At 33.3% G+C, this 25,605-nt stretch overlaps 4 protein-coding genes across 8 annotated transcripts; 1 reads left to right on the top strand and 3 right to left on the bottom strand.

Annotated features, from left to right (window-relative positions):
* Positions 1–1,419: 1,419 nt before the first annotated feature.
* LOC108486233 (zinc finger CCCH domain-containing protein 14-like) lies at positions 1,420–3,604 on the bottom strand. Its single transcript, XM_017790173.2, has 2 exons — positions 2,849–3,604; positions 1,420–1,999 (listed from the first exon to the last, which is right to left on the bottom strand). The coding sequence occupies exons 1-2, from the start codon at positions 3,401–3,403 to the stop codon at positions 1,697–1,699; spliced, it is 858 nt and encodes a 285-aa protein (XP_017645662.1). The 5' UTR covers positions 3,404–3,604; the 3' UTR covers positions 1,420–1,696.
* A 2,965-nt stretch (positions 3,605–6,569) lies between these two features.
* LOC108451026 (putative lipid phosphate phosphatase 3, chloroplastic) lies at positions 6,570–11,699 on the bottom strand. 3 transcript variants are annotated; one of them, XM_017750327.2, is made up of 8 exons: positions 11,533–11,699; positions 8,949–9,170; positions 8,773–8,860; positions 8,553–8,662; positions 8,375–8,465; positions 8,088–8,276; positions 7,949–8,008; positions 6,570–7,002 (listed from the first exon to the last, which is right to left on the bottom strand). In XM_017750327.2, the coding sequence occupies exons 2-8, from the start codon at positions 9,162–9,164 to the stop codon at positions 6,794–6,796; spliced, it is 963 nt and encodes a 320-aa protein (XP_017605816.1). In that variant the 5' UTR covers positions 9,165–9,170; positions 11,533–11,699; the 3' UTR covers positions 6,570–6,793. The 3 variants fall into 3 exon arrangements, with proteins under 3 accessions (XP_017605816.1, XP_017605094.1, XP_017604512.2); XM_017749605.2 differs by lacking the exon at positions 11,533–11,699 and adding an exon at positions 11,175–11,512; XM_017749023.2 differs by lacking the exon at positions 11,533–11,699 and adding an exon at positions 9,794–9,809.
* Positions 11,700–16,271: 4,572 nt separating this feature from the next.
* LOC108451389 (N6-adenosine-methyltransferase non-catalytic subunit MTB) lies at positions 16,272–21,688 on the top strand. 3 transcript variants are annotated; one of them, XM_017749095.2, is made up of 7 exons: positions 16,272–16,684; positions 16,824–19,523; positions 19,750–19,833; positions 19,953–20,057; positions 20,187–20,295; positions 20,496–20,647; positions 21,103–21,688. In XM_017749095.2, the coding sequence occupies exons 2-7, from the start codon at positions 16,854–16,856 to the stop codon at positions 21,538–21,540; spliced, it is 3,558 nt and encodes a 1,185-aa protein (XP_017604584.1). In that variant the 5' UTR covers positions 16,272–16,684; positions 16,824–16,853; the 3' UTR covers positions 21,541–21,688. The 3 variants fall into 3 exon arrangements, with proteins under 3 accessions (XP_017604584.1, XP_017604589.1, XP_017604578.1); XM_017749100.2 differs by having other exon boundaries at positions 16,284–16,684; positions 16,791–19,523; XM_017749089.2 differs by having other exon boundaries at positions 16,284–19,523.
* Positions 21,689–21,881: 193 nt separating this feature from the next.
* LOC108457545 (protein DJ-1 homolog D) lies at positions 21,882–25,159 on the bottom strand. The gene is made up of 4 exons (XM_017756646.2): positions 24,785–25,159; positions 24,249–24,689; positions 23,131–23,493; positions 21,882–22,469 (listed from the first exon to the last, which is right to left on the bottom strand). Exons 1-4 carry the CDS (start codon positions 24,968–24,970, stop codon positions 22,281–22,283), a joined length of 1,179 nt encoding a protein of 392 aa, XP_017612135.1. The 5' UTR covers positions 24,971–25,159; the 3' UTR covers positions 21,882–22,280.
* Positions 25,160–25,605: the final 446 nt, after the last annotated feature.

A 25,605-nucleotide genomic window follows, 5' to 3' on the forward strand; every position in this document is an offset into this window, starting at 1 on the left:
AAAAAATGTTCAACGTCGATTGTATCAAGTTTATGTATGATATTATATCATACATAGGGTGCATTTTCCATTGTGGTGGAGAAGCACATTTGGGTTAAAAGTGATTTTCCACCGCAAAGCAATGAAGAGCAAGTCAAAGGTGTGACGGAAGAGTGCTTTTCCACCTAAATATAAAGTTTGAGATTTAGGTGTTTTGGCTTTTAATTTTATATTATATTAAATTATTTAAATATTTATATTGAATTATTTAAATATTATTTATCATTATAGTAAATTATTTAAATCTTATTTATTATTATATTTATTTTTAAAAATATTTCATATATCATTAATTTTACAAACAATTTACATTAATTACTTAGAAGGTATTTAAAATTTACATTTTATGTATCATTATATTAAATTATTTAAATATCATAAAATTTAACTAATTTTTACTTTTTATATGTTTAAAAATATATTTTAACTTTCAAATGCAATTTGACACCAATAGAAGTATTAATAAACACATTTTTTCACATCACTTTTTATTACTTTAGAAAATATGTATTTCTAAAAATATTTTTCACCAGCAATAGTAATAGAGAAGTAGCCTATAATTACCCAAAGTCAGCTCAACCTAAAATTTTATTCAAATCTCCTCTCATATTTGTCAACAATTATTTTCAACCTGTTTAAGCTCTCATATATTTTTTAAAATTTTAATTTTTTTATAATTACATACATTTTTTACTTCCAGTATATATTTATATTATAATATATATAACTTTCTTATTAAAGAAAACATACAAAATATTATTAAACCTAAAAATAGATTGGATTGAGTTAGATTTTAAATTTTAGAACCCAATTTTAATTTGTATTTTAAATGGATTTAAATTGTTTGCTCGAGTTCATTTTAGTCTAATATTTTTATTTAAATCCTCCTATCGAGTAAGTCTTCAAGCTTTGAGAGATAATACAATCCTTGAACAAATACACATATAAATAGTTGTATTGGATCTCATTTATGTAGGAGTAATGAAAAATATATTATTGTAATATTTATGATTAAATGTAGGTATGTTAACTTTATAAACTTGATTAATATCGCTATATAATATTTATAATTATATGTTTTATATTATTATATTATTTTATATGAATTTTTGTTTTTGTATAGAATAATTTGATGCATGGACTTATAGCTAGCAATCATGTAATCTAACCGACACACAGCTAACACAATATTGTACAAAAACAACATTTTAAGCATCAAGCCAAATGATACCAACAGATCCATTTCAACTAACAAAATGCCTTCATCAAATTTCCACCTATATATTATTAGATAACATAAAATTTATGGAAATGTATATTTTTGTTTTAAATGTGAAACAAATATGCTGAAACACATCCATACAAAAATAAAGTTTCAAGTTTATGAACAGAAGATAACTATTTTCAATTATTTAACTCAAAATCAAATATACAAAAAATATATATAATTTTCTTTTATTCTTTTTGCATGTATTACAACATCAAATATTTCCTCTATAAACAATTCTCTTGCATAACGTACAATCAATAAAACAGTTTCCTTCCACACATGTAATCTAAATATTATTGTCTTATAATTACGACTTTGGACACTGTTATTTGTTTGCATGCGAAATAAGATATTTACATTAATTTTATAGTTTGAATAAATCTGAAATTAAGGCGAAATTAATAGTTCTTCTTGTTCTGTAAGAGAATGACGGAAGTGGCACCTGTGACCGTACGGACAGGCTTCGCCGGCAAGGATCATGCGACAAACCTGGGTCTTATACCTAGGATGCCTAATAACCGGACGTAGCTCAGTGATACCATGGGCGAACTGGCAATGGTCAGCGTAGGGACAGGTACCTGTCTGTTGCCATTTGTTGCATAGCTCTGTCTTCACCATTCCTTGGTTGTATACCTCCATTTCAATGCCTTTCTCTTCTCTTCTTGTCACTGGTGCTACATGTACTCGTGGCTGCATGATATTATAATTAGAATTATTTTTAAGGTTATTAATTAAGGATTAAATTATCCAACTATACATTAAAAGAAAATGCTTCAATATGGTCCAATAGAATGTTTTCAACGTGATTAAAAATTAAATCATTTCTGCTGCCAATAAAATTAAAGGTTGAAGTGGTGATGGTTGTTGTAAGTCGGTAGGTTCAATAATAAATGATTAAATTCTCTCCTCTCCAATATTATAATTCAATCATTAAATTACTAGTATTATATAAATGCTACATGTTTTATGTTAATAATACAATAGATACGGTAAAAGTATCACATAGAGGCTACATTGTATTTTTTTATTTAAAAATAGGTAAATTAGTCTATATATGTTAGATTAAAGAGCAAATTAGTCATTTTATTAAAATTTCATCCATTTTATTATTAAAACCGGTATAGCGATGGAATAACCAAACAGTTATGTATCCATGTATACCTCATGCTAACATACAAGAACCATCTTTTAACGATACAAAAGGAGAATTTTTTAACCAAATGACTGATTTGCTCCTAATTGAATTAATTTTCCTATTTTTTAAATTGAAAAGATAAAATGCAATCCAGGTCTTAGTACCTCTATATTATTTTTACCTACAATAAATCTTTATTGTTGATGTAGGTACAAACATATTTACTTATGCCATGTCAGATTTCAGCAAACATTCAATGCACAAATCCAATAATTACAACAGAAAGTTCTGATTGTTATGATACTAAGGATTAAAATTCTAAAATTCATGTATGATATTGGTGAAGTAACCCTGAAAATGAAAAATAAAATAAAATAAAATAAAAAAACAAGAGAGTAACTCACCGGCGGTGGATTGACGACTCTTTCCATATGGTTACATGAATTAAATGAAAGACTCTTGGGCAATGATTTCTTCAGCCCCCTCTCCCATCTTTTCTCGTTCAAATCCGCCACTTTTTCCCAATGGAGGTTTCTATTAATCATGGCAGCTTGAGACGACTGGCTCAACAGCTTGATCAACTCAATGTTAGCTACCCGAAGATCATTGTTCTCTCTACGAAGCTTTTCAACCTCTCCCTTGAGAGCTTGTAAGCGAGAAACACAAAGGTCGAAGTGATCACACAATTGTTGATACTCAAGGATAAGACGAGCCTGGTTGAGCCGGTCCTCGGTGGACACATCGCCCGGTACGAGCTGTTTCAGATCATCGGAGGAGGAGGAACAAGTAGAAGGCGTAATGGAAAGTGATTCAGGGAGTGTAGATGAGAAAATGAAGTCGTACATTGTAGAGAAGTCGGTCGTTAGATCTTCAAGCGGCGGAGATAACGGTGGTGATACATAGTTGGCGATGGTGGTGGTGGTGGTTTTATTAGAAGATGGAGATGTCAGTTTCTCCATGATGAAACACTTGGAAAATGTTGTCTCCTCCCACAAGAAAGCTTACGAAACCGTTAATGGTGTTTAAATATAAAGAACTGTGAACTTGAAGTTAGAGGTGACAAATAATAATAATGGATTAAAATATTTATATGGAGAATTTTTTAGCTTACAGAGAGATGAGTGGGGAATAGGTGTTTGGTTGGCGAGAATGTTTTGGCGTGGTATGAAAGGATGTGAGAAGAAAATGTTGGAGGTAATATTATGTTCAATATATTATTAATGTATAAATTTATAGGTTAAATTCTACAATTCATCCTTCTACTTTATGAAAGTTAGATATTTAGTCTCTGTATTTTAATTTAGTCATTTTTAATCTATGTACTTTTAGAATTATAAAAATTTAATCCTGACCAAACATTAATTGTTAAATTCATTAAGTTAATGGATTAACGATTGTTATTTACGTGTAATACCATGGTAGCTTACTATTTTCATATATTACTTACTAAAAATTTAGTTAATGGATTAATGATTGTAATTTATATCTAGATTGAAATTTTAAATTTTGAAAAGTATAAAGACTTAGAATGATGGACTAAATTTACAATTGTATGCATAGTATATAATTTACGCATTTAATTAATATTGTTTGGGTTGAGACTAAAATTTTAAAATTCAAAATTGATTTTAACCAAATTTATATACCGACAGTCATTTATATAATAATACTATGCGTTAAAACGTTTCAACGCATATCTTTCCTTTTCATAACAATTGATAAATATATGGATTAATTTTTATATGATTTTATTAAGTTAAAGATATGGTTATGCCGAAGTCATTTTGAAGTAAGATAAATAATAGGAATAATTATTATGGTTTGTTTTTGTTTGTTTGTTGCTTCAATTTCACAGCTTTAACTAACTATGGCCCTCTTCAATCAAGATATATTGCCTAATATATTGTTATATAACCAACAACCACTACCACTATTCAATTTTCACTTAATTGCATTTATAACCTTCATTTTAGTTTAGTTTTCAAATTTTAAAATGTATTTTTAAATTATTAATGTTATATCAATTAGATCTTTTTGTTACTAGAATCATTAGTTTAACTGTTAAATCACACATTATATCTTATGTGACATAATTTAAAATAAAATTTTAATTTCTTAATTTTAAGGTTTTTCCTTCACTATTTTTTTTAATTTTTACTTTTAAAAGTTATACGACAATGTTTTATGTATTCATTTTAAATTTAGCTACATAAAATTTGATGTATTATTTATCTGTTTTAATTAAAAAAGACATAATTGATATAACATCTATAATTAAAAGATGCAATTAAAATATTTTGAAATCTAAGAACTAATTTAAAATGAGGGTTACAATTTAGGAATATGTTACTGTGATTAACTCTTCAATACCACTTAAGTTCTCTTTTTTTTCTTTTTTTTTTTGTGCTCTAGATTTTAACAAATAATAAATTAACATATATGGAGGAAAAAATAAATTAAAAGGGTTTGGGTTTCTTCTAATGACAAATGCAATGTAGTAATCAGGGCATTCACTCACAAAAGCGTTAGTTGGGGTGATAGTTTTCTTTTATACAAAAATTCATCAATAAAATCATTAACCCATTTAATTCCTTAATTTAAAATCAATGATATGTGATGATTTGTTTGGTTGAAAACGGCATATACTTACGTATCAAATATTACTTCTCTTTAAATGGATTAATATTTAACGGTATATGCTATGAATAAATCAAATTATGACGCATCTTTTAAAAAAATTAAAACAGAATTTACTTATTACTAAAAACTCATAAAATTATACATCATCAATGCACCAAACATTAATCATTTCAAAATAGATTAATATTTGTTGCACTACCAATACAGAATTCTATGCACTATTAGTGAACTAAAATATGACACATCATAAAAGAAAAATTAAAACATAATTCACTAAAACTCATAAAATTATATATCATCAGTGCATCAAATATTATTTCTGAAAGTATGAATATTTAATACACTAACAATATATAATTAAATTAAATTATGAGTCATTATAAAAAAAATTAAAACTGAATTCACTAAGCTGTAAGTAACCACACTCTTTAATTATACTGAAATTATTTAAAGAAAAATAGTAATTCAATTGAATGATTTTAACATAAAATTTTGAACTTTCTGTCCCGATCCTTAACTGTCATCCTTGGCTAAATTGTCTTACATAACTATGATGAAATGATAAATTCATGTTTCTGGCGCTATTATTATTATTAATAATTAATTACTGACAATTATGGTGTCCTTATCAAATGGTGTTTGATTTAATGAAGAATAAGATATATTTTATTGACAAAAGTCGTTGGTTAGTCAATTATTGCGTTTATAGTTGCCAACTACAAATTGCATATTATTGACAATTTAGTAAGAAATGAGTAAATAAAATCAATTAGTTAAAGATTCTTTAATACAAGTATAAATAAAGTAAGACGGTATCTGTATGAAGCCGAAAACAATTGAGATTCTTGTATAAATTAGAATCAGGACTTTTTCCGTTTTTTGGTGCCTGGAATCTTGGGTGTTTACCTGTCACTTGTCATCAATGAAATAAATATATAATTGGATTTTATTTTGTTCTCTTATATATAGATCAAAGAACAAAACAATTTTTAATAGTACATCAACATATGTATTCACCATCTCGATATCACTTCAATCACATTAATTTTAACAATACATATAAATAAAATTTTAACAAAAAAATTAATTTACTCTATGATATTATGTACAGAGACCAATTTACACCTTTTTTTTTTTTTGAGAAAAGAGATAACTTCAATCAAACTTCTAATACATGAGTAACGTGTATATATATATATATATATATATATATATATTCATAGAGGAAAACATACTGTTTACACATCTTACTAGTTGGAATTCAAAATTTTATATTATGGGGTTTAAACTAAGATTTATGGTTGAAGAAAACTAAAAAGAAGAAAGAAACAATCGAAATAATCATTGTTCATGAATATATGAAAAATATAATTCTTAAAATATATGAAAAAAGCTTTGAAATAATTGAAGATACCCGTATACATATCCGTATTCTTCACTCACCTCGAATTTGATAACATAGCAAAACACTAGTCATGGCATGGATTTTTTTATTTTTTACTTTTTTTTATTTTTATTTTTCATTTTGTTCAGTCCTCACATCTAAGCCAATAGGAGAAACAGAATGAAAAGCTGTGCTACTTAATAGTAGTGTTGTTATTGGCTATACAATAATAATATAGCAATAGAATCCATAACTACGAGACGGTGCACGTATATACAACGTATTCCTCATTTACATACGAATTTAGAACATGAAACTCACCGAGTTAACTTTTCCCCGATTCCACATCTTCCAACACTGAATTAGAATTGCGTGCTAAATGCATTCCCATAAATCCATTATCGGTTGATTCTTGTTGGTTCGCAATCCGAATCTCTCCGGTCATTGCATTTGGAAGATTCGCGGCATTGATTGTGTTTGTTGTATTTGCAGTAGACTCCTCGATTACTCGGAAATAAGCATAAGTCCCTGAACCTACAAACAATTCCGTGCAACAGTTCAGATAAGACGTTCAAGTCTAAAAGTATGGCTCACACATATGCTCAACAGTTTAATTCTTTTTCCAGATATTTGGAGGATCATGTCAGCATGAGTCAAACACAAGGGTACTTAGGAGAACATGAAGAGTTCGAGTAACATAGTACACGATCATGGCAAAAAAAGCTTCTGTAACCAATCAAACTAGCCGTTGCTAGATGGAAGGGAAGGTGGGAAGGAGGATTTTAAGTGAAAAGGAAGTAGCTTTCCTACAATGCACAATCATATACTCACAACAACCAACCACACATTAAAACTTCAAAATGAAATTCATAATAGAATTTATGTGGATAAAAGTACCGTGGAGGCCCTTGTACTAGAAGTCAAATTGCATTTTGGCCCCTCTACTAATAAAATGGGTAAATTAGTCGTCTGTTAAAATTTTCATTCATTTTTACTATTAAAACTAGCCATCGTATGTAAGTATGATGTATACGTGACATGTCACGTGTCACTATCTGGTTATTCCGTCAGCTACACCAATTTTTAACAGTACAGAGGGATGAATTTTTTTAACAAAAAAGGTCAATTTTCTTTTTGATTTAACGTATAAGGACTAATATGCACATATTTTTGCTGAGATCTGACTCGTAATACAAGGGGGCCTTCATGGTACTTTTATCAATTTATGTAATATAAAATTTATATGTCCTCCTAGAAAGGTAAATATTACAGAAATTTCACGACAACCATGCATTGAAAATTTTGTAGCATGAGATTCATAAGTTATCGTGTTCCCATTTTACAATTAAAGGAGAAGATGATATTCTAACCATGTTCCTTGTATGCTTTGCAGAATCTCACTAGTAAAGCATTTTCTGTAATGTATGAAACATGTAGAATCAACTTGGTAATAAGAAAAAAAAGAGTTTTTGGTGCATACCATTTGCATCGTATGGTGGCGGGTAGAACTGCAAGTAACAAAATGTAGCCACTACGAGCCCTACAAATGATAGTCTTAAGAAAGTTAATAGACGAAGTCATTAATGAAAACAACTCCATAGTATGAGCAATATACCAACCTAGGAGACCCCCAGCAAAGACATCTTGCCAGTGGTGCCAATAGTCATCCACTCGAGAAATGCCCACAAGTGATGCAACCAACAAAGGGAGAAAAACGATACATAGTTTTGCAACATGTCCTCTACGGTCAAATGCTTTGATTTTTCCGGACAAGTAAAGTGAAAGAAAACCCAACCCGGCAAAGGACCCTAAAGAACGAATCCAGATATCCTCCGATGGTTACAATCTGAAAATATTCATTATCTCAACAAATATGAACATTAATTGCCTATATAAGAGGACTTACAAGAGGTATGCCCACTTGGAAAGCTTTTATGCCCTTCCCTAATGACACTCTTATCACCATGACAGATGACATTTCCCCATTTATCATAAACCTGAGAAGTAATAAGGTTGAGTTCTTTGCTAAAATATTGACATTAAAAAGTTTATATTCTGAGAATAGCAGGTCTACAGAGGCATACATCCTTTCCATCTGGGAAACAGCGCCAAAAGAAGTCTGGCCGAGGTCTTCCAACTGCATTTTTTATCGAATCAGTGATAACAGCCGTCACTAGAACGGAGAACAAGAGGCCTGCATTAACAAATGAATTTTAGTCATCGCTTTAAGGTTATGATACTTTTCAACAATGCAGAAGAAAATGTTGTTAATAAAACAGAGAAATATCCGAAAGTTACACTTACCTAGTACAGCATGATGAAGATCATAAACATCCCTTCTACGAATGTACACAAAGATAAAAATCAGCATGGGCAACAGAACGGCATACATCTAAATATTGGGGGGGCAGGAAAGAGTGAGACAGGCAGAATTTCAGAGAAAGAGCTCTTATACAGAAAATAAGGCAAACCGAATTTACCGGCACAGCCCAAACAGGAACTGTATTACTTTGTAAGGGGTATCTTAGATCATCCATCATATCCTTCCCAACAAAGCGATAAAATGGATGAATGATAAGGATGACAACCCATATCACCACAAGCAATACAAGAATAAGCCAATCATGCATGTGTGTCCTTGCAATGGTGAGACCATGGGACCTTATAGTATGTGAACCAAGCTGGACTTCATCCATTTTGTACTGTTTAAAAATATGAATGTCAAAGTACTGTTAATATTATGAATTATAAGATCCTCCCAGAGGCACAATAAGAAGGAAAATGACCACAACCATCATAGGATGCAAAATCCACCAGTAAACAAGAAAAACAACAGAAATAAATTCCATCAGAAATCATAGGCAATACATATTTCTCAAGGGATTAAAGATAAGCAGCATAAGCAACCTTATGCCAAAGAAAATAACTGGAATGAAAAGTTTCTTGACTTCTTTGTATGATTCATCTCAGAACTTTGAATTGAATACAGCATTGGCAGGATTACTGTCCGTTTATATATATACACTTCACTCCCAAGAAAAAAATTTAATGAAAAGTATGTCAAGGAGAGTAAGTTAAAAATTACAACTCCAATATCCAACAAGATAAAGAAAAAAGCAACACAGCAAGAGTTGGCCATCTCAACATTCTCAACTATGTTCTGTTAAAACAAGGATGCCTAGTATTCATCACTCTCCTCCAAAAGAGACATTTAAAGCCAGCATATACCTTTAACCTATGATATTTGCATGCTTGAATATTCCGATATGTTAAGGTCAAAGAAAGGTTTTGGTAATTCAAATTTAAAAGAAAAAAAATGCGATACCTCTATATTCCCTTGTTCTATCAATGGAAGAAGGTCAGGGGATGACAAACAATGACTAGCATTTGCAGGATTCTCCACCCTCATGCTTGATAAATCCTAGTCTACAACCAATCGATCTTCAGGGATTAAATATGAACCACCCTCCCCCTGACCCCACAACCCCAAACACACCAAATTCCATCCCTTTACACCTTGAATTAGGAAAGTTTGTGTTCAGGTTTAAATTTCCACTGTATCTAACTTCTGAATGGTTCTTGAGCTTAAGAGAAGATAGTGGAGGACAGATAAGCAGCACATAGCCGGCATATATGTATGAATGTTTTTAAAAAAGCATTTTTCTTATAGCTAAGAGATCAGTCCATAGATAGAACAGACAATAAGTAGAAACAAGAGGTAAAGATCACATTCCTTGAGATTTTATCTCTTTAGTAAACTGCATGTTGAAGAATAGCGGTGATCAACCCTATAGATGAAAACTATAAAGCATGGGAACTATCTTAACTGAATCAAATAGTTCAACCATACTTTCCCATGCACAGGAAGCACAAAACTCATGAATGGATGGCTTCTACGCATGAAAGACTTATAGTTAGATGTTAGAAAGCCACAAATTGAACAAAAACCAAACTCAGGATTCTGTTTTGGTTTGAATAAAATATCAGATAATCAATAACAAAATCCTATTAGTACATAACTAACTAAACCATCACTCTATCTAGAATCTCCAGTATATATCGACACAAAGTGACATGTCAGCATCAAAGACAATATCCAAATTTTGGGGAAAAAATTATTGTCTATTCTTTACTTGATCTTAAGATAAGATCTTAGTAATAATTGATAGTGATATGCATTTCAATCCTAGATTCTTTTAGTCTTAACTGAAAGGAGCAAATAAACTAACTGGAATCAGTATGGTTTACAAGAAAAAAAATTACTGCCAATAATTGAATAATTAAGCACCATAACTTACCATAACATGTATAAATAGTAAATCATCAAACTTTAATTACATATAACACTTCTAACAAGTTCTAACAAAATGAAATACTCTCACAAACATTTAGAACAAACTCCAGACAGTATAATCCCCCAAATTCCAGAGTTTAGTTACCGGAAACTATAAAAGAAAAAAGAACATGATTCTCTCCCAAATCACAATTATTCATTCATACCAATATTCTACCATACTAAAAGCATAAACCAATTATACAGGAACAATGGAAATACAAATAAAACAACTAGATCAAGTAAAAACAGAACATTCATAACATAAGAGCAGTTAAAAATAATAATTAAACTGTGAGCTATATTTAAAGTATCAAGATATGAAACTCAATCTGTAAGTTAAAAAAAATTCAAGTCATAAAATAGTACAAACCTTGAAAATATTACTGAAATTCTTAAGCCATGAAAGAAAAACTGAGTTCCAAGAAGCCATGAGGTATAAACTAATAAAAACACACACAGCGGCACAGACACACAGAGAAAGATGCAGATAATAAACGGGTTTTCTTTTTACAGTAACAATATGTATATATGCCAAATGCAGAAGAAAAAAACCCAGCAAAAGAAAAGTCAAAATTTGAAAGAGACTAAAGTGATAGTGCTGTTCCCACACCAAAGAATGTATACACAAAAGCAAAAGATTCTTATACTCAATAATTCTGATAACAGTAATAGTAAAATGCGAACCATTGATTGACAAAAAAAATGATTGAAATAAAGAAAGAAGTTACCTTCGAGCTATTGGGGAGAGGGTTTTGATAAATGAAAAAAAAAAAAGTGAAAATGATGATTGGGTGTTGGGATCCAAGTGGAAAGAGAACAGAGGGAGGCTGTTCCAGCAGACGGCCACCGAGTAAAATAAATTAAAAGAAAAATAGATATAATTAATAATAATTCCTATTTTTAATTTTTAAAAATGTTTTATCTATTGTACCTGTCTCAGATGTTAACAAAAAAATGAAAATAAAATTTAAAAAAAGTTAGATAAATATCCCATTAATAGGTTTGAATAAAAAAGGAAAAACACTTAAGTATTTTTGTTCTTTTTTTTTTTTTACGCGTTTCAATATATCAAATATTGTCATACACGTGATCGTTTTAATAGAATAAATTAATTTCTTTTTTTAAAGCTATCTCGCGTTTAGTTTACGAGTTTATGAATCTTCGATTTCCCGTTGTGGAAAGGACTCGAATTTGAAAGAGTCTATTGGGAACGTTGTATTTAAAGCAATTGGACCGTTTTGGCCTTTGAAGCCGACGACGGTCAAATTAACACGCAATAAATGGTAGTGACAATGTCCACAAATTCATATCATACTACGTATTACCAGGGTTTTGTAGTTTAGTCCTATCTTGGTGGTGGGTTTCTAATATCATTTATTGTAGATGACTTTTTCTTTTTCTTTTTTTTATACGCGGAATGGGCACAAAAAATTTGAGGGATGAGAAATTAAGTGTTTTATAAAATTGTTTTCAAATCAATATTTTATCTTAATACCGTTAAGTTTCCAATTGAATTGATACACGAGTTAATCAAATATCTTTTAATAAATAAAATAAAATATATAAATTTTTAGATGTGGTAAAACCATACATAAGAAAGGAAAGTAAACGAGGACCAAGCTTTGAGCAAATGTACAATTAGTGCAAGACACCATATGCAAAATACATACATATAAAGTTTAATACAGACCTTACAAACAAAACAAGCTAAGACTCAGATGTCAACAAACCAAAATTTGAGGAGAGCATTTTCACATGAACCCCGCCGTCATTGTCTATTCAAAGGAAGCAAAGGTGAAAACCCTTTTTGGTATACTTTGATGTTTGGCCATCAATGTGGTGAAGCCGCAATGATGCATAGAGCCCTGTCATGCCAAAAAAAAAAATTTGGGTTCTTTATCTCTCATTGTCCATTTATAACTCTGGTAATAGTTGATTCATCAAAACAGAAAACTTAAGATGAATTCTTTTTTTAATAAATTACCTATCAAACAGATCCATTTTACTTTCAAAATACAAACATGGGGATTATTGAAATGTTTTTTGTTTTTTGTTGACTTGCCCCCATTGCAATGGACCCGTTTCTAGCTAGCTTGTTCCATTAAACGCGGGCAGCTCGAGAAAACTACCATCGAAGGGTGGAGCCAAACACAAGTACAAAGACTCGAGAGACCTCCCACACGGAAAGAGACACAAGAAAGGCCCAAGTCCAACTTTATTATTCCACAAGAACTTGTTGGGATGATAGGAGGAAATTTGCAAGAAAAAATGTGGGCATGGAAAAGGAAAGATGAGAGGCGGAAAGTGAATTGAAAGGGTGGTTGTTTCCGGCAAGGTCAACAATGGTCACCCTATTAAGGACCACACCAAAAATAGTCATGAGAGGTAGCAAGGAGGAGAAAAGGTAGAGAAAGAGGAGAGAAAGAGCTGATTGGTGAGAAAATGTGAGGTAGAAACGAAACTAGAAGAAGGAAACAAGAGTGATTGGCGCCAATCATAAGGTCAACAGTTGGTGGGTTGGAACAGGAAAGGAAGTAGGATGAGATCGAATGGCCATCGATTGACCCTAAAGCAGATGCTTGACAACAAAAGCTTACCTCACGATTACAAAAACAAGAGAGAAAATTATATGAACCTACATATAGTTTTTATATCATAAGTTTTTTTACAAAAAAATAAATTATATTATACTTTGTTTTTATAAAATAAATATATAAATTTTGTATGCGGAATGGCATAGCATACACATAAAATGGTAAACTTAAAAAAGTTTTTATAAGATGTGGAATTTTTATTATAAAAACGAAGTATTTTTAAAATTTAAATGACATAATTATCATTGTAAAATATGAGGGGGTTCAATATAATGAGTAAGTTGGTATCACTTAACTCGTGACACCAAACTTAATAAAAGACTTATATATGTTTGAGTATGTATGCTTATAAAACGTCCATAAATGTATCCACATAATATCAACCACTCATGCGAGTGCTTACTAAAAAGCAATTACATTTTAATAAATTTAGTTGTAACAACCTAGCTTCTTATAAATAATAAGTTGAAAATCTGAGAATAGATGGAGTACAGTTAATGAAATTTCTCGATTTTATATTTAGAATTTCTTTTTCTTTGCTTAATTTTTCTTTAGCTTCCCACCACTGTTCAAGTTATGTTATCCTATCATGGTATCAGGGTCAAGTTGATAAGCAAACTATTGACCAGAATTCTAACTTATCTCAATTAACAATCATATGTTAAAACTAATGTGCATGATAAGTTTACCTATAATACCAACACAGTTCCAATAAGGTGAGATGGTATACTTTATCAGACATAAAATACAAAGGTTGACATTTTATAGTTTTTAAATCTAATTCAACCACATTTCTTCCATCTATGTATACTACAAATTTTGTTATTCAAGTCCTTTATTCTCCTTAATTTAAACATTAAGCTAATTTCATAGCCTATCAGTTCCACATTTCACTTATTTTAAACTACTCGATGAAACATTGTAAAAGAGCTCAATACACAAGTATAAATCACATATGATGCTCATCTAGGCTAATCATATACATTGGTGTCGGGTTACCTATCCCGGCTAAACCTTTTATTAACACATTAAATAGCCTGGCCAGGGTTGTATATACATGTAAGGTTACCTGTCTAGACTAAACCTATAAAACAACATCATATTACTCGTCCAAGTTAAACTTGTCTCACATGTACTTTCGAGTCCTCAACAAATGTTGGATCTCGGAATCATCGAAAATCACCTGTAACCATGTGTATGAGACTTTTACCAAGTTCATCGAGACAATTTCAAAATATAATTTCGTCATCATTTCTTTGCAATTTAGTTCATTATCACCTTGTGTAGCTAATTGAAGTTTCCAATTAAACATTCTTATATGTATAAAACTAAAATTTAACAAAAAAACTTAATCACATTTATGTTATAAAAACTTACCTGGCAAAACAACAACAGATAAGGTGTTAAGGACTATTCAACAATTTTCCCTTTTCCGCATGTATCCTTTGGTTGTTGTAAATCTCGATCTAAACCATAATTTAATTAAATTATCAATAGTTATATGACCATTTAATTTTATCTATCAAATAATCCCTAATGTTTTAAAATTTATTCAATTCAGTCCCTAAAACCGAAAATTCCATAACTTTCAAATTTGATATTCGATTTTGAAATCGATCTCAATTACATCCTTCTACAGTCTATCAAAACCTACATTTATAGAAATCTTATGCCAAATTTAAAATTATTACACTTTAATCCCTATACTCAAAACTAGCAAATTTCACTTTACAAATTAGTCATTTTTCATATCTAAGTTTCAAATATAACCAAATAACATAAAAAACTTCAAGAATACTTAAATGATAACTTTTGTAAACTTTAATCGTTTCACAAATGAATCATTGAATGAGCTAAATCAAGATCCCAAATTTTCAAAAACATAATAATAAAAAAACTAAATTGGGATAACTAAATAAGTGTCGAAAGCTTCAAAGCCCTAGAGAGGTTCTCTTTGATGGAGAAATCGGTGGAAAGGAGGAAGGTGAACAAATGTATTCTCTCTCCTTCCACCATACCTATTTGTTTATTTTAATTATAATATTTTTATGTTATTTTAATTATAAATTATAATAAAATACCGTATAAAATTTAACCAAACAGTCCACTAGAATTTCAATGTACAAATTTATAGTAATTTAACTTTTATGGTTTTTACGATTTAGCCATTGTACCTTAATTAACCATTCAATCAACAAAATTATTAGATTGAGATTCAATATAACACTAATATAGACTCGTAAATATTAATAAATAATATTTACTGAATCAATTATTGGAAAATGGAGTTCAAAAACCGTAGTTTCCAATGTCACTGAAATACTGGCTGTTATAGACCGTTAGACCAATAATACTTAAATAGTTAATTAAAATTTCATAAAAATCTAAAAAACCAAATAAAACTGATTTATATATATTTAATTTTTTTAGATTTTATGAATTTTGAATTATTTATTTAATTATTGTTGGTCCAACGATCACACCGGTCGAACTAGTGATATAACTTGTTCAACTATTAGTTTGGTTATTAAAACACTGAAAATGACACTTTGAGATTGTATCACGTCACCATCTAAATTTTTTTTTTTATTTTTCAAACTGAGAGTGTTGATTTTTTAAGTTTAGGAATCAAAATAGACTAGTTGTTAAATCCAAGTGCCAAAATAAACAAAAAAGTACAACTACTAAAATAAATCTATTTGTCAAGTTCCAGGGTCAATATAGACCAACTTACCAAGTTAAAAGGCCAAAAAATATATTATCCTTTTTTTTTTTTCACTATCGTTAACATAATGAGTTTAAATCAATAATTACTTTCAAATTTAAGGATCAAATCGAAAAAAATAAATTCAAGAGCCAATGTGGGACTACTTATCCACTTGAAGAGCCAAAGTTAAATTATCCCTATTATTATTATTATGAACTTCCCTAAAACGTAGCGTGTCGGTGCAAATACAAACAATTGCTCGTTATAAGAAAAACACCACCCCCTCCAGTTTCTTCGATTGAATCGGCCGCCGCATTCTGATATTGTTAAAACCCTATTCCTATATCGCCGCCTTCAATCGCCGGCGTCTAAGCTCAGTTCCTCATCCCCTTCAACTGCTTCTTTCTCTCATTTTGTTTAATTTATTCCCTCCCCCCAAGTTTCTTCCAAAAACAAACAATCCCTGTATCTGAAACCCTAAATAGAAGTAGGCGCTCTCCTTTTATTATTATTTTTGCTTCAGTTTCTTCTGAATTCCTCAATTGCTACGGGTCTCGTATGCCTTTTGTAAGTGTACAGGTAATTTCACCTTTAAATCCTCTCTTTGCCTTCTTTATTTTGCCAATTTGAAATCTTAGGACCGAAATCGTTGTTGAATTTATGTAATTCCTATCTATCTCGTTAGGCACTACTTATAGTGGATTCGACATTTTTCTAGGGGAAAGTAAATAAATAAATCTCCGTTTCAATGGATTCTCCTGAGCGTAGCAGTCGTAGTCATGTACGACGTGATAGAGAGGATAGTTCAGACTTGAAAAGTGATAGGGCAGTTGGGGATGAAGAGGAATGTGAGGCAATTGATAGTAAGAGGAAGCATAAGTGTAGTAAGTCTAGAAAGAGTAGCAATGTCGAAGAAGGTGAGGGAGTTGAAAGCGGTAGTAGTGGAAGGAGGAGGAGTTCTGGGGATAGAAGTGAGAGCCGTAAAAGGTCAAGTGCTTCCACTAGAGCTGATACTGATGAAGATGATTGCGATACCCCTAAATCGTCCCGTCCCAAGCAGATCAGGAGAAAACAAGAGGAAAGTTCCTTGGAGAAATTGAGTAGTTGGTACCAGGACGGAGAAATTGAAAGCAGACAAGATGGTACTGAGAAATCCGGTGGTAAAGGACATGCTTGGGCCGATGAGACTGACAGAAAGAAGGTGGCCTCTAAACTAAGTAAAAGCAAAGAAGAAAGGTCCCATGATGGAGAACTAGAGAAGTCACTCGATAGAGATTCTAGGTATTCAGAAAGGAGGGAAAGCAGCCGTGATAAGGGTCATAGCTCTTCTGAATTATCAAGGAACTCCAGAAGAAGATGGGATGAATCAGATGCTTCTAGGAAAGCCGAAGAAAATACTTATGAAAAGCCTGATTTGATCAGTGGGAAAGCTTCCGATCTGAAGTATGACAGTGCTAGAGAGAATAGTGCTTCTGCTAGAAATGAGCCTAGTGAGAGTAAAAGCATTGCTGCTGATTCAAACAATGAGAAGGGTGCCAAATCCAGCAGTAGGGAAGAGAGAAGAGTTGATGCTGAGAAGAGTAAGAGCAAAGGTCGGTCAGATGCCTTAGAAGAAGACAATAGGTCTAGTCCATTGACTCGTGAAGACAGATCAGGTAGGGAGAAAATTGAGAAGCACAGACAGCAGAGAACTCCCTCTGGTCGAGATGTTGATAGTCGAGAAAGGGCATCATCCAATGTCGATGATGATGGAATAACATGGACAAGGGATAAAAGTTCAAGAGAAGTAGGGCAAACAAACAGGTCTAGGACCCCTGAGAGAAGTAGTAGGCGTTATCAAGACTCAGATCCCACTGAGATGGATTTTGAAAGAAGCTCAGAACGCAAAACAAAAGAAATCGAAAGGGATGACAGATCCAAAAGCAGGGGTGATAATTGGAGCGACAGGACTAGGGATCGAGAAGGTTCAAAGGAAAACTGGAAAAGGAGGCAATTGAGTAATAATGAGAAAGAGTCCAAAGATGGGGACAGTGCATATGACCGTGTTAGGGAATGGGATTTGCCAAGGCATGGCCGGGAGAGGAATGAAAATGAAAGGCCTCATGGTCGGCCAGGCAATAGAAAAGATGGAAACCGAGGTGAAGCTGTCAAGACATCATCAAATTTTGGAATCTCAAATTATAATTATGATGTCATAGAGATCCAAACCAAGCCTCTTGATTATTTAAGGGCAGAGTCTGGATCCAACTTTCCCCGGAGAACTGAAAGTGGTCAGCAGTCTGACATGAAGTCAACCCCAAATGAGGAAGAGTGGGCATATTTGCTAGAAAATAGAGGAAGGAGGAGTGATGCGTATGGTTCTGGACCCTTGGATGAAGATTCAAGGGACAAATATACTGAGGAAAGTAACTCAACACGAGATCCAAATGTACCAAATGATGAGCTTGATTACAGCGGAGGGAAAGGGAGAGGCCAGAAACTTACTGCATCTGGGCGGGGCTTTGTTGGCCAAAATTCTAGTGCTGGATCTCAACCACCTTATGGGAACCAAGATGTAGGGAGTTTTGGCCGTGTTCCTCCTCAAGGTATGAAAGGGAGTAGGATGGGCAGAGGAGGAAGGGGGAGGCCTTCAGGGAGGGACAATCAACAGATGGGCCTCCCAATGCCTATGATGGGATCTCCTTTTGCTCATCTCGGGATGCCACCACCTGGACCCATGCAACAAATTAACCCTAGTATGTCACCTGCTCCTGGCCCTCCAATATCTCCAGGTGTCTTCATTCCACCGTTTTCCCCACCTGTGGTCTGGCCTGGACCTCGAGCTGTTGATATGAATATGCTTGGTGTTCCACCTGGTCTCTCTCCTGTCCCTCCTGGCCCCAGGTTTCCTCCAAATATGGGAGGTCTGCCAAACCCTGGTATGGACTTTAATCAGTCAGGTCCTGGAAGAGGACCTTCAAATGTTTCATTGTCTAACTTTAATGGGGCAGGGCCAATGGCACGAGGAACACCGCCTGAAAGAACATCTGGGGGTTGGATTCCTCCTAGAACTGGTGGTCCTCCTGGTAAAGCACCTTCCAGAGGAGAACAAAATGATTATTCTCAAAACTTTGTTGATACTGGTATGCGACCGCAGAACTTCATCAGGGAGCTAGAGCTTACCAATGTTGTGGAGGACTATCCAAAGCTAAGGGAGCTTATACAGAAAAAGGATGAGATTGTAGCTAAATCTGCTTCTCCTCCCATGTATATGAAGTGTGACCTCCGTGAATTTGAATTGTCTCCGGATTTCTTTGGGACAAAGTTCGATGTTATTCTTATAGATCCCCCTTGGGAAGAATATGTTCACCGGGCTCCTGGAGTTGCTGACCATATTGAATACTGGACATTTGAAGAGATCATGAATCTAAAGATTGAGGTAATCAAATGATTTTGTTGTTACCTATTACTGCTCCCCCCACCCCCCCCCCCAAAAAAAAAATAAAAAAAATAGCAGTTAGATTGTCTTGCAGTTGATGATCTAATGCTAACATCTCTAGTGTTGCTGGTTCTTATATATTAGCAACCGCGAAAACTCTCTCTACATAGTTTATGGATATCAGAGATATTGTTCTTTACTAACTAGAAATGTACTGTGTATATAGGCAATAGCTGATACACCATCCTTTATCTTCCTTTGGGTGGGTGATGGTGTGGGCCTCGAGCAGGGTCGTCAATGCTTAAAGAAGGTACATGATTAAAATTTAGTTAGAATATGATTTGGCTTTTCTTCTTTAGCAGTAACAAAATTGATAGTTGTAATAGTATTTCTTCTGTGTATATTTTGGCTGTTTGTTCTGTGTAACAGTGGGGTTTCCGGAGATGTGAGGATATATGCTGGGTGAAGACCAACAAAACAAATGCTACTCCAGGTCTACGACATGATTCTCATTCTATATTTCAGCACTCAAAGGTTTGTAATGTTGTTTCTCCCCCCTACATTTTAAAGCTTTTATAGTCTGTTATCATAGAATTTCCTTGGGCAATCCGCATTCCTTGTACTCTTTCCTAAACTTTCCCTCACGTTACCATTTCACTGAAGGAACACTGCCTGATGGGTATAAAAGGAACAGTTCGTCGTAGTACTGACGGTCACATAATTCATGCCAACATCGACACTGATGTAATTATTGCGGAGGAACCTTCTTATGGTTAGTACTCGTGTATATATTTTAGTTTATTGGTCTTTTGCACCCAACCATTTGACATAGGCATGCTATTTCCTTTTTTTTTTTTTTTCAAATTGAAATTGATGTAGGCATCCCATTCCTCTATCTGATGCTTTATTTTACTTCTTCCGTGATTGTGTGGAAAAGCAATATTTAAAAATTTCATGCCAACTTTGCTGTAGGATCAACTCAAAAGCCCGAAGATATGTATCGAATCATTGAGCATTTTGCTCTTGGTCGCAGAAGGCTTGAGCTATTTGGTGAAGACCACAATATTCGATCAGGTTGGCTTACTGTTGGTAAAGGACTGTCTTCATCGAATTTTAATGCAGAGGTATGTTAACCTTTCGAAACAGAATTTACAACGATGATTGAATTGTTTTCATCTTGGCTGCTGTGTTTTAGAGAAATTGGCTGATCATTTCAAAAAGCACAGTTGGTATATAAGAAATTAAGTATTTTAGGCAGTAAATAAAGGAAAAAAGTTATTTGCATTGTACTGAGGAAAATAGTGTCTTGATGAGCATATTATAAGCTATGTTACCCAGATTTTTTTTGAAGGTTTTTCATTTGTTTGGGGATCTTTGGAGGTCAATTCCTTGTATCCATATGTCTGACATGAGTGCTAGACACGGATGCTTAAACAAAATAGAAGACTCAAGAGTAACATAGCATTTATCAAATATATTTTGATTTGTAAAACCATTCTCATTGACATAGCTATAAAACTATGTGGAACATAAAGTTATAAGCTTCGTGTCTTATGCTGAGAATTTTGTTGCTTTCCAGGCATATGTTAGAAACTTTGCGGACAAGGATGGTAAAGTGTGGCAAGGTGGGGGAGGACGAAATCCACCCCCAGATGCACCTCATTTGGTGAAGACAACCTCAGATATAGAAGCACTGCGTCCCAAGTCACCGGTCAAGAACCAGCAGCAGATGCAACAACAGCAGTCAACATCTATTTCTCTAACGTCCAATTCCGCCAACAGAAGACCTGCTGGAAATTCACCCCAGAACCCAACCGTCCTTGGTTTGAATCAAGAAGGGTCAAGCTCAAACCCATCAACGCCTGCTGCTTGGGCTTCACCGATGGAAGCCTTCAGAGGACGAGAAGGCATGAACATGTCTTCAGATGATAGGATGTTTGATATATATGGATACGGTAGCCAGGCAAATGGGGAATATCTGGATTTTGAGTCTCATAGACCAATGAATTTAATGTAGCTACTTCTAGTAAATTTATATTTTGACGTGTTTGATTTTTTTTTCACTATAATTCAATTGCAAATGGATAGAGAAGTGTAAATTTTATTATCACTGGACAACAGCCAATTTTTGCGTCAGGCAAATTCAAGAAGTTGGTGAGCTTTAAGTCTGCTTTCTTTTGCTTTCTGTTGTTATATGTTTTGGTTAAATTTTATGACCAATTGGTAGCTATTAATTTTTATCTAAGTTTTGATATTTTCAAAGTTTGATACAATATATTATTGTATATATTATTAAAAAACAAAATATAACAACTAAAATATGAGTTAAGTTTACAACTTTTGCATAATAAAAACTAATTGTATAATTTAATCAAATATATTTATTCATTACTAAATCAAGATTAAAATTGTAAAATTTGAAATCCATGAAGTAAAAGTCTAATAACAAAATTTGACCATATGTTTTTTTATTTGAGTGCCGGATCACTATAATCCTATCACGGGATTTCTTCACAAAATGTTTTCAACCCTACTACGCAAATCATTGACATGATAGATTCATCTTATGAACAAAATATCAAATCAAGCTGTTTTCATTTTTATTCCACAAAGCTAGAGACATCCATAACCATAACCATCTCTTCGGCACACAGAAAAACCTGTCACAAACGCGGGAAGATACCAGTTGCACACATTCATATAGATTTTACAGTATTTGCCACATTGCACATGCACAGAGCTTGCAAAGCAGATCAACTAGAAGGAAACCTTAATACCCAGCAAATCCATTAATTGAGAAATGAACTCAGGGTGTCCTGGCCAAGCTGCTCCGGTAACCAAATTTCCATGAGTGAAGCATCGATCTATAGGCTCAGGTTCTAACCAAGTTGCTCCGGCCAACACCACGTTCAGTTTCACAGCTGGGTATGCGGTACATTTCTTCCCCTTAATCACAAAACGGACAAAAAAAAAAAAAAACAATCATGGAATGCTCAAAACATAAGTTTGTGTTAACAAAATTCTGAACAATGGGAAAGTACCAAGAAGGCCCTTATACTATTGCCCTTTTTACTCAAATAATGGGCAAATTAACCCCTTTACGTTAGATAAAAAAGCAAACTAATCCTTTTTGTTAAAAATTTCATCCATTTTATTGTTAAAAACTAGCATAACTAACAAATAACGTACTTGTACCTCATGCTGACACACAAGGGCCAATTTTTACCAGTAAAAAGGATGAAACAGGACCCGTTTACTCTAGCATACAGGGATTAATTTGCCCATTTTCTGAGTAATGAGGAAAAAAGAAATCTGGCTCCTAATACAAGGGCCTCCATGGTACTTTTACCCGTGAACAACATAATTTTGCAGTCATCATATAAAAAATTTATGGTTTTGAACAATTAAATCTTGAAGATGTGATGTATGCCATCAAAATCGGATAAGAAACAATGTATTTATGTAATAGTGATGTGTGTAGTATGTATGTATGCTAACTTAGAATGACCCGTATAAAATGTAGCATCCCTGTAATATATGTACCTGCGTATGTATGTAAATGAATTGGCAAAACTAGCAATCAATCAATGTCACTCAGGAATACTACCTTGAGAACGCCAGCAGCAGCTAAAATCTGCTGTCCATGGCAAATGGATGCAACCGGTTTCTCGGACTCCATAAAATGCTTCGCTATATCAATCACTTTCCCATCTAACGCTAAATATTCTGGTGCCCGACCCCCAGGGATGACAAGAGCATCATAACTTGAGGCATCTATGTCCTCAAAGTTGGCTGTTAGAGTAAAATCATGACCTGGCTTCTCGCTGTAAGTTTGGTCACCTTCGAAATCATGGACAGCAGTTGGACACAAATCGCCAGCCTTCTTCTTAGGACAAACTGCATCTACATGGCAGCCTAGAGCTTGAAGTGATTGGAAAGGCACAGTTACTTCATAATCTTCCATATAATCCTGCAAACAAGAGAAGCAACGTTTTTAAGATATCAATGACCAAGCATGTTTCTTTCTAAAACTTCATTTATCGATATCATTATTTGTACAGCGGAGGCTACGGGATAGAGGAAGGGATTACAGAAGCTGAGACTCAAATGATGAAAGGTGGAACTTACATTTATCATTTACCAATGTGTATAGACAATTATGACAATAATCAACCACCTTAATATGCATGCTTCCATATGAACTAAAAATCAGACTACATGTAAGCACTTCAAGACTGCATACACGAAAGGTGAGATAGCTAAACAACCAATCTAACTTCAAACAGCCAAAAGGAGAATGTTAACCACTAGGTAAAAGTACCATGGAGACTCCTATACTAGGAGTCATATTGCATGTTGCCCTCTCTACTAAAAAAATGAGCAAATTAGTCCCTATACTTTAGATCAAAGAGCAAACTGGTCCTTTCAATTAAAAGTACCAAGGATTAAATTGCCCATTTTTTGAGTAGGAGAAGCAAAACGCAATCTGACTCCTAGTACAAGAGCTTCCAGGATACTTTTACAAACATTTGTACCACCTCTAACAGGTAACATAGGCATAAAGATGTGCATGTGTAAGTATGTACACACACACATGCATTTACATGCATTTACATATATATACATAAATATATCATTAATCCCATTGTTCAGAATATTACTCAATTCACTAAAAGTCATGATAAACAAAAATAATTTTCCTAGAATTCATTGAAGAGAAGTTACCCCACAAAGAAATAGGATCCTTTTGTTCGATTCGGATATGGTGCCCCCTAATGCTTTCACAAACAGCCTGATAAACTCGGGATGACCAATATAAGTAGCTGCAGTAATGATATTACCATCAACAACACAAGCTGCCAAAGTATCAGGTTCAATCCACAATGCACCAGCAGCAATAAGTGTAGGTCCAACAGCAGGGAAACCAGTACATTTTAGACCACCAACTGCCCCGGCAGCAGCTAATATCAATTGACCATGACAAATTGAAGCAACAGGCTTTCCAGAATTAACAAAATTGCGAACCATGTTCAATACAAATGCATCCATAGCAAGATATTCAGGAGCTCGTCCTCCGGCTATAACTAAACCATCATATTTAGTATGGTCTATATCTTCAAATGATGCATTTAGTGTGAAATTGTGACCACGGATCTCGGTATAGGTCTGGTGAAAATTAAATCCAGAAAGATAAAAGAAAATAGCTTTAAAAATGCAATAAGAAATCCCAATAATGAAACGTAAAGTAAAGGGTAAGTAACCTGATGGCCGGAAAGTTGATGAATAGCGGTGCGGCAAGTTTCGCCGGCCTTCTTGCCGGGACAAACAGCGTCCACTGATATACCATAAGCCAACAGAGCCTGGAAAGGGACCATAACCTCATAGTCCTCGGCATAGTCGCCGCAGAGCAGGACGACCCGTTTTTCCGACATGGCTGAAGTCGCCATTTTTGTCTCGCTTCGCTTAGTTGTTGCAAATAACGAGAATTCTAGATGCCGGCCCAATGATTCCTTATACTTGAGGGTTCTGAAACTTCCTCATCCAGATTTTTCGGGATGATTTGATCCGTGAAATTGGAAATTTTCTGGGTCTTTGGTTTGCGAAAATATTTTTATTTTTAGGGTAAACTGCAACCGAGGTCACTCAAATATTAGTAAGCTTACACTTTGGTCACTCAACTTCAAAAAATTACAAAATGGTTACTGAACTATTTGAAAGTTTTAATTTAAGTCATTGAATTATATGAAATTTTTTATTTAAGTCATTGGGCTATTCAATTTTTAAAAAAAAATCCAACTAGTAAGCTCCAAGTGAAGATTTGTCAATAGGTATGATGGATTAGTACCCATCAATAAGTAGAAGAACGTACCTTAGATTAAAGTCGATTTGAAGGTTAGTATCGAAAATCAAAGAAAAAAGCTGCTTGGATTTTAGTTTATAGATTCGTAACATTCAAAACTATTTCATGAAGAGAAGGGAAATGAGGGCTTTCGACTGATGTAGGTGATGCAAACAGAGAATGTTATACAACAAATATTTTAGTAGCTTAGTGACTTAAATGAAAACTTTCAAATAATTTAAT

The sequence above is a fragment of the Gossypium arboreum genome, chromosome 7 (genome assembly GCF_025698485.1).
Source record: "Gossypium arboreum isolate Shixiya-1 chromosome 7, ASM2569848v2, whole genome shotgun sequence".
In the NCBI taxonomy this organism is placed as follows: domain Eukaryota; kingdom Viridiplantae; phylum Streptophyta; class Magnoliopsida; order Malvales; family Malvaceae; genus Gossypium; species Gossypium arboreum.

What these genes read in the sequence shown, in the direction of transcription:
- LOC108457545 (XM_017756646.2), bottom strand. Translation starts at nt 24,970, where the DNA reads ATGGCGACTTCAGCCATGTCGGAAAAACGGGTCGTCCTGCTCTGCGGC. An exon ending in ATCAACTTTCCGGCCATCAG is followed by an intron (nt 24,690 to 24,784) that starts GTTACTTACCCT and finishes AATTTTCACCAG; the next exon opens with ACCTATACCGAGATCCGTGG. An exon ending in GGATCCTATTTCTTTGTGGG is followed by an intron (nt 23,494 to 24,248) that starts GTAACTTCTCTT and finishes TCTTGTTTGCAG; the next exon opens with GATTATATGGAAGATTATGA.
- LOC108451026 (XM_017749605.2), bottom strand. Translation starts at nt 11,234, where the DNA reads ATGGCTTCTTGGAACTCAGTTTTTCTTTCATGGCTTAAGAATTTCAGT. An exon ending in TCCAAGTGGGCATACCTCTT is followed by an intron (nt 8,277 to 8,374) that starts GTAAGTCCTCTT and finishes TTCGTTCTTTAG; the next exon opens with GGTCCTTTGCCGGGTTGGGT. An exon ending in CTTTGCTGGGGGTCTCCTAG is followed by an intron (nt 8,009 to 8,087) that starts GTTGGTATATTG and finishes TATCATTTGTAG; the next exon opens with GGCTCGTAGTGGCTACATTT.
- LOC108486233 (XM_017790173.2), bottom strand. Translation starts at nt 3,403, where the DNA reads ATGGAGAAACTGACATCTCCATCTTCTAATAAAACCACCACCACCACC. An exon ending in GAGTCGTCAATCCACCGCCG is followed by an intron (nt 2,000 to 2,848) that starts GTGAGTTACTCT and finishes AATATCATGCAG; the next exon opens with CCACGAGTACATGTAGCACC.
- LOC108451389 (XM_017749095.2), top strand. Translation starts at nt 16,854, where the DNA reads ATGGATTCTCCTGAGCGTAGCAGTCGTAGTCATGTACGACGTGATAGA. An exon ending in CTATATTTCAGCACTCAAAG is followed by an intron (nt 20,058 to 20,186) that starts GTTTGTAATGTT and finishes ATTTCACTGAAG; the next exon opens with GAACACTGCCTGATGGGTAT. An exon ending in TGCGGAGGAACCTTCTTATG is followed by an intron (nt 20,296 to 20,495) that starts GTTAGTACTCGT and finishes ACTTTGCTGTAG; the next exon opens with GATCAACTCAAAAGCCCGAA.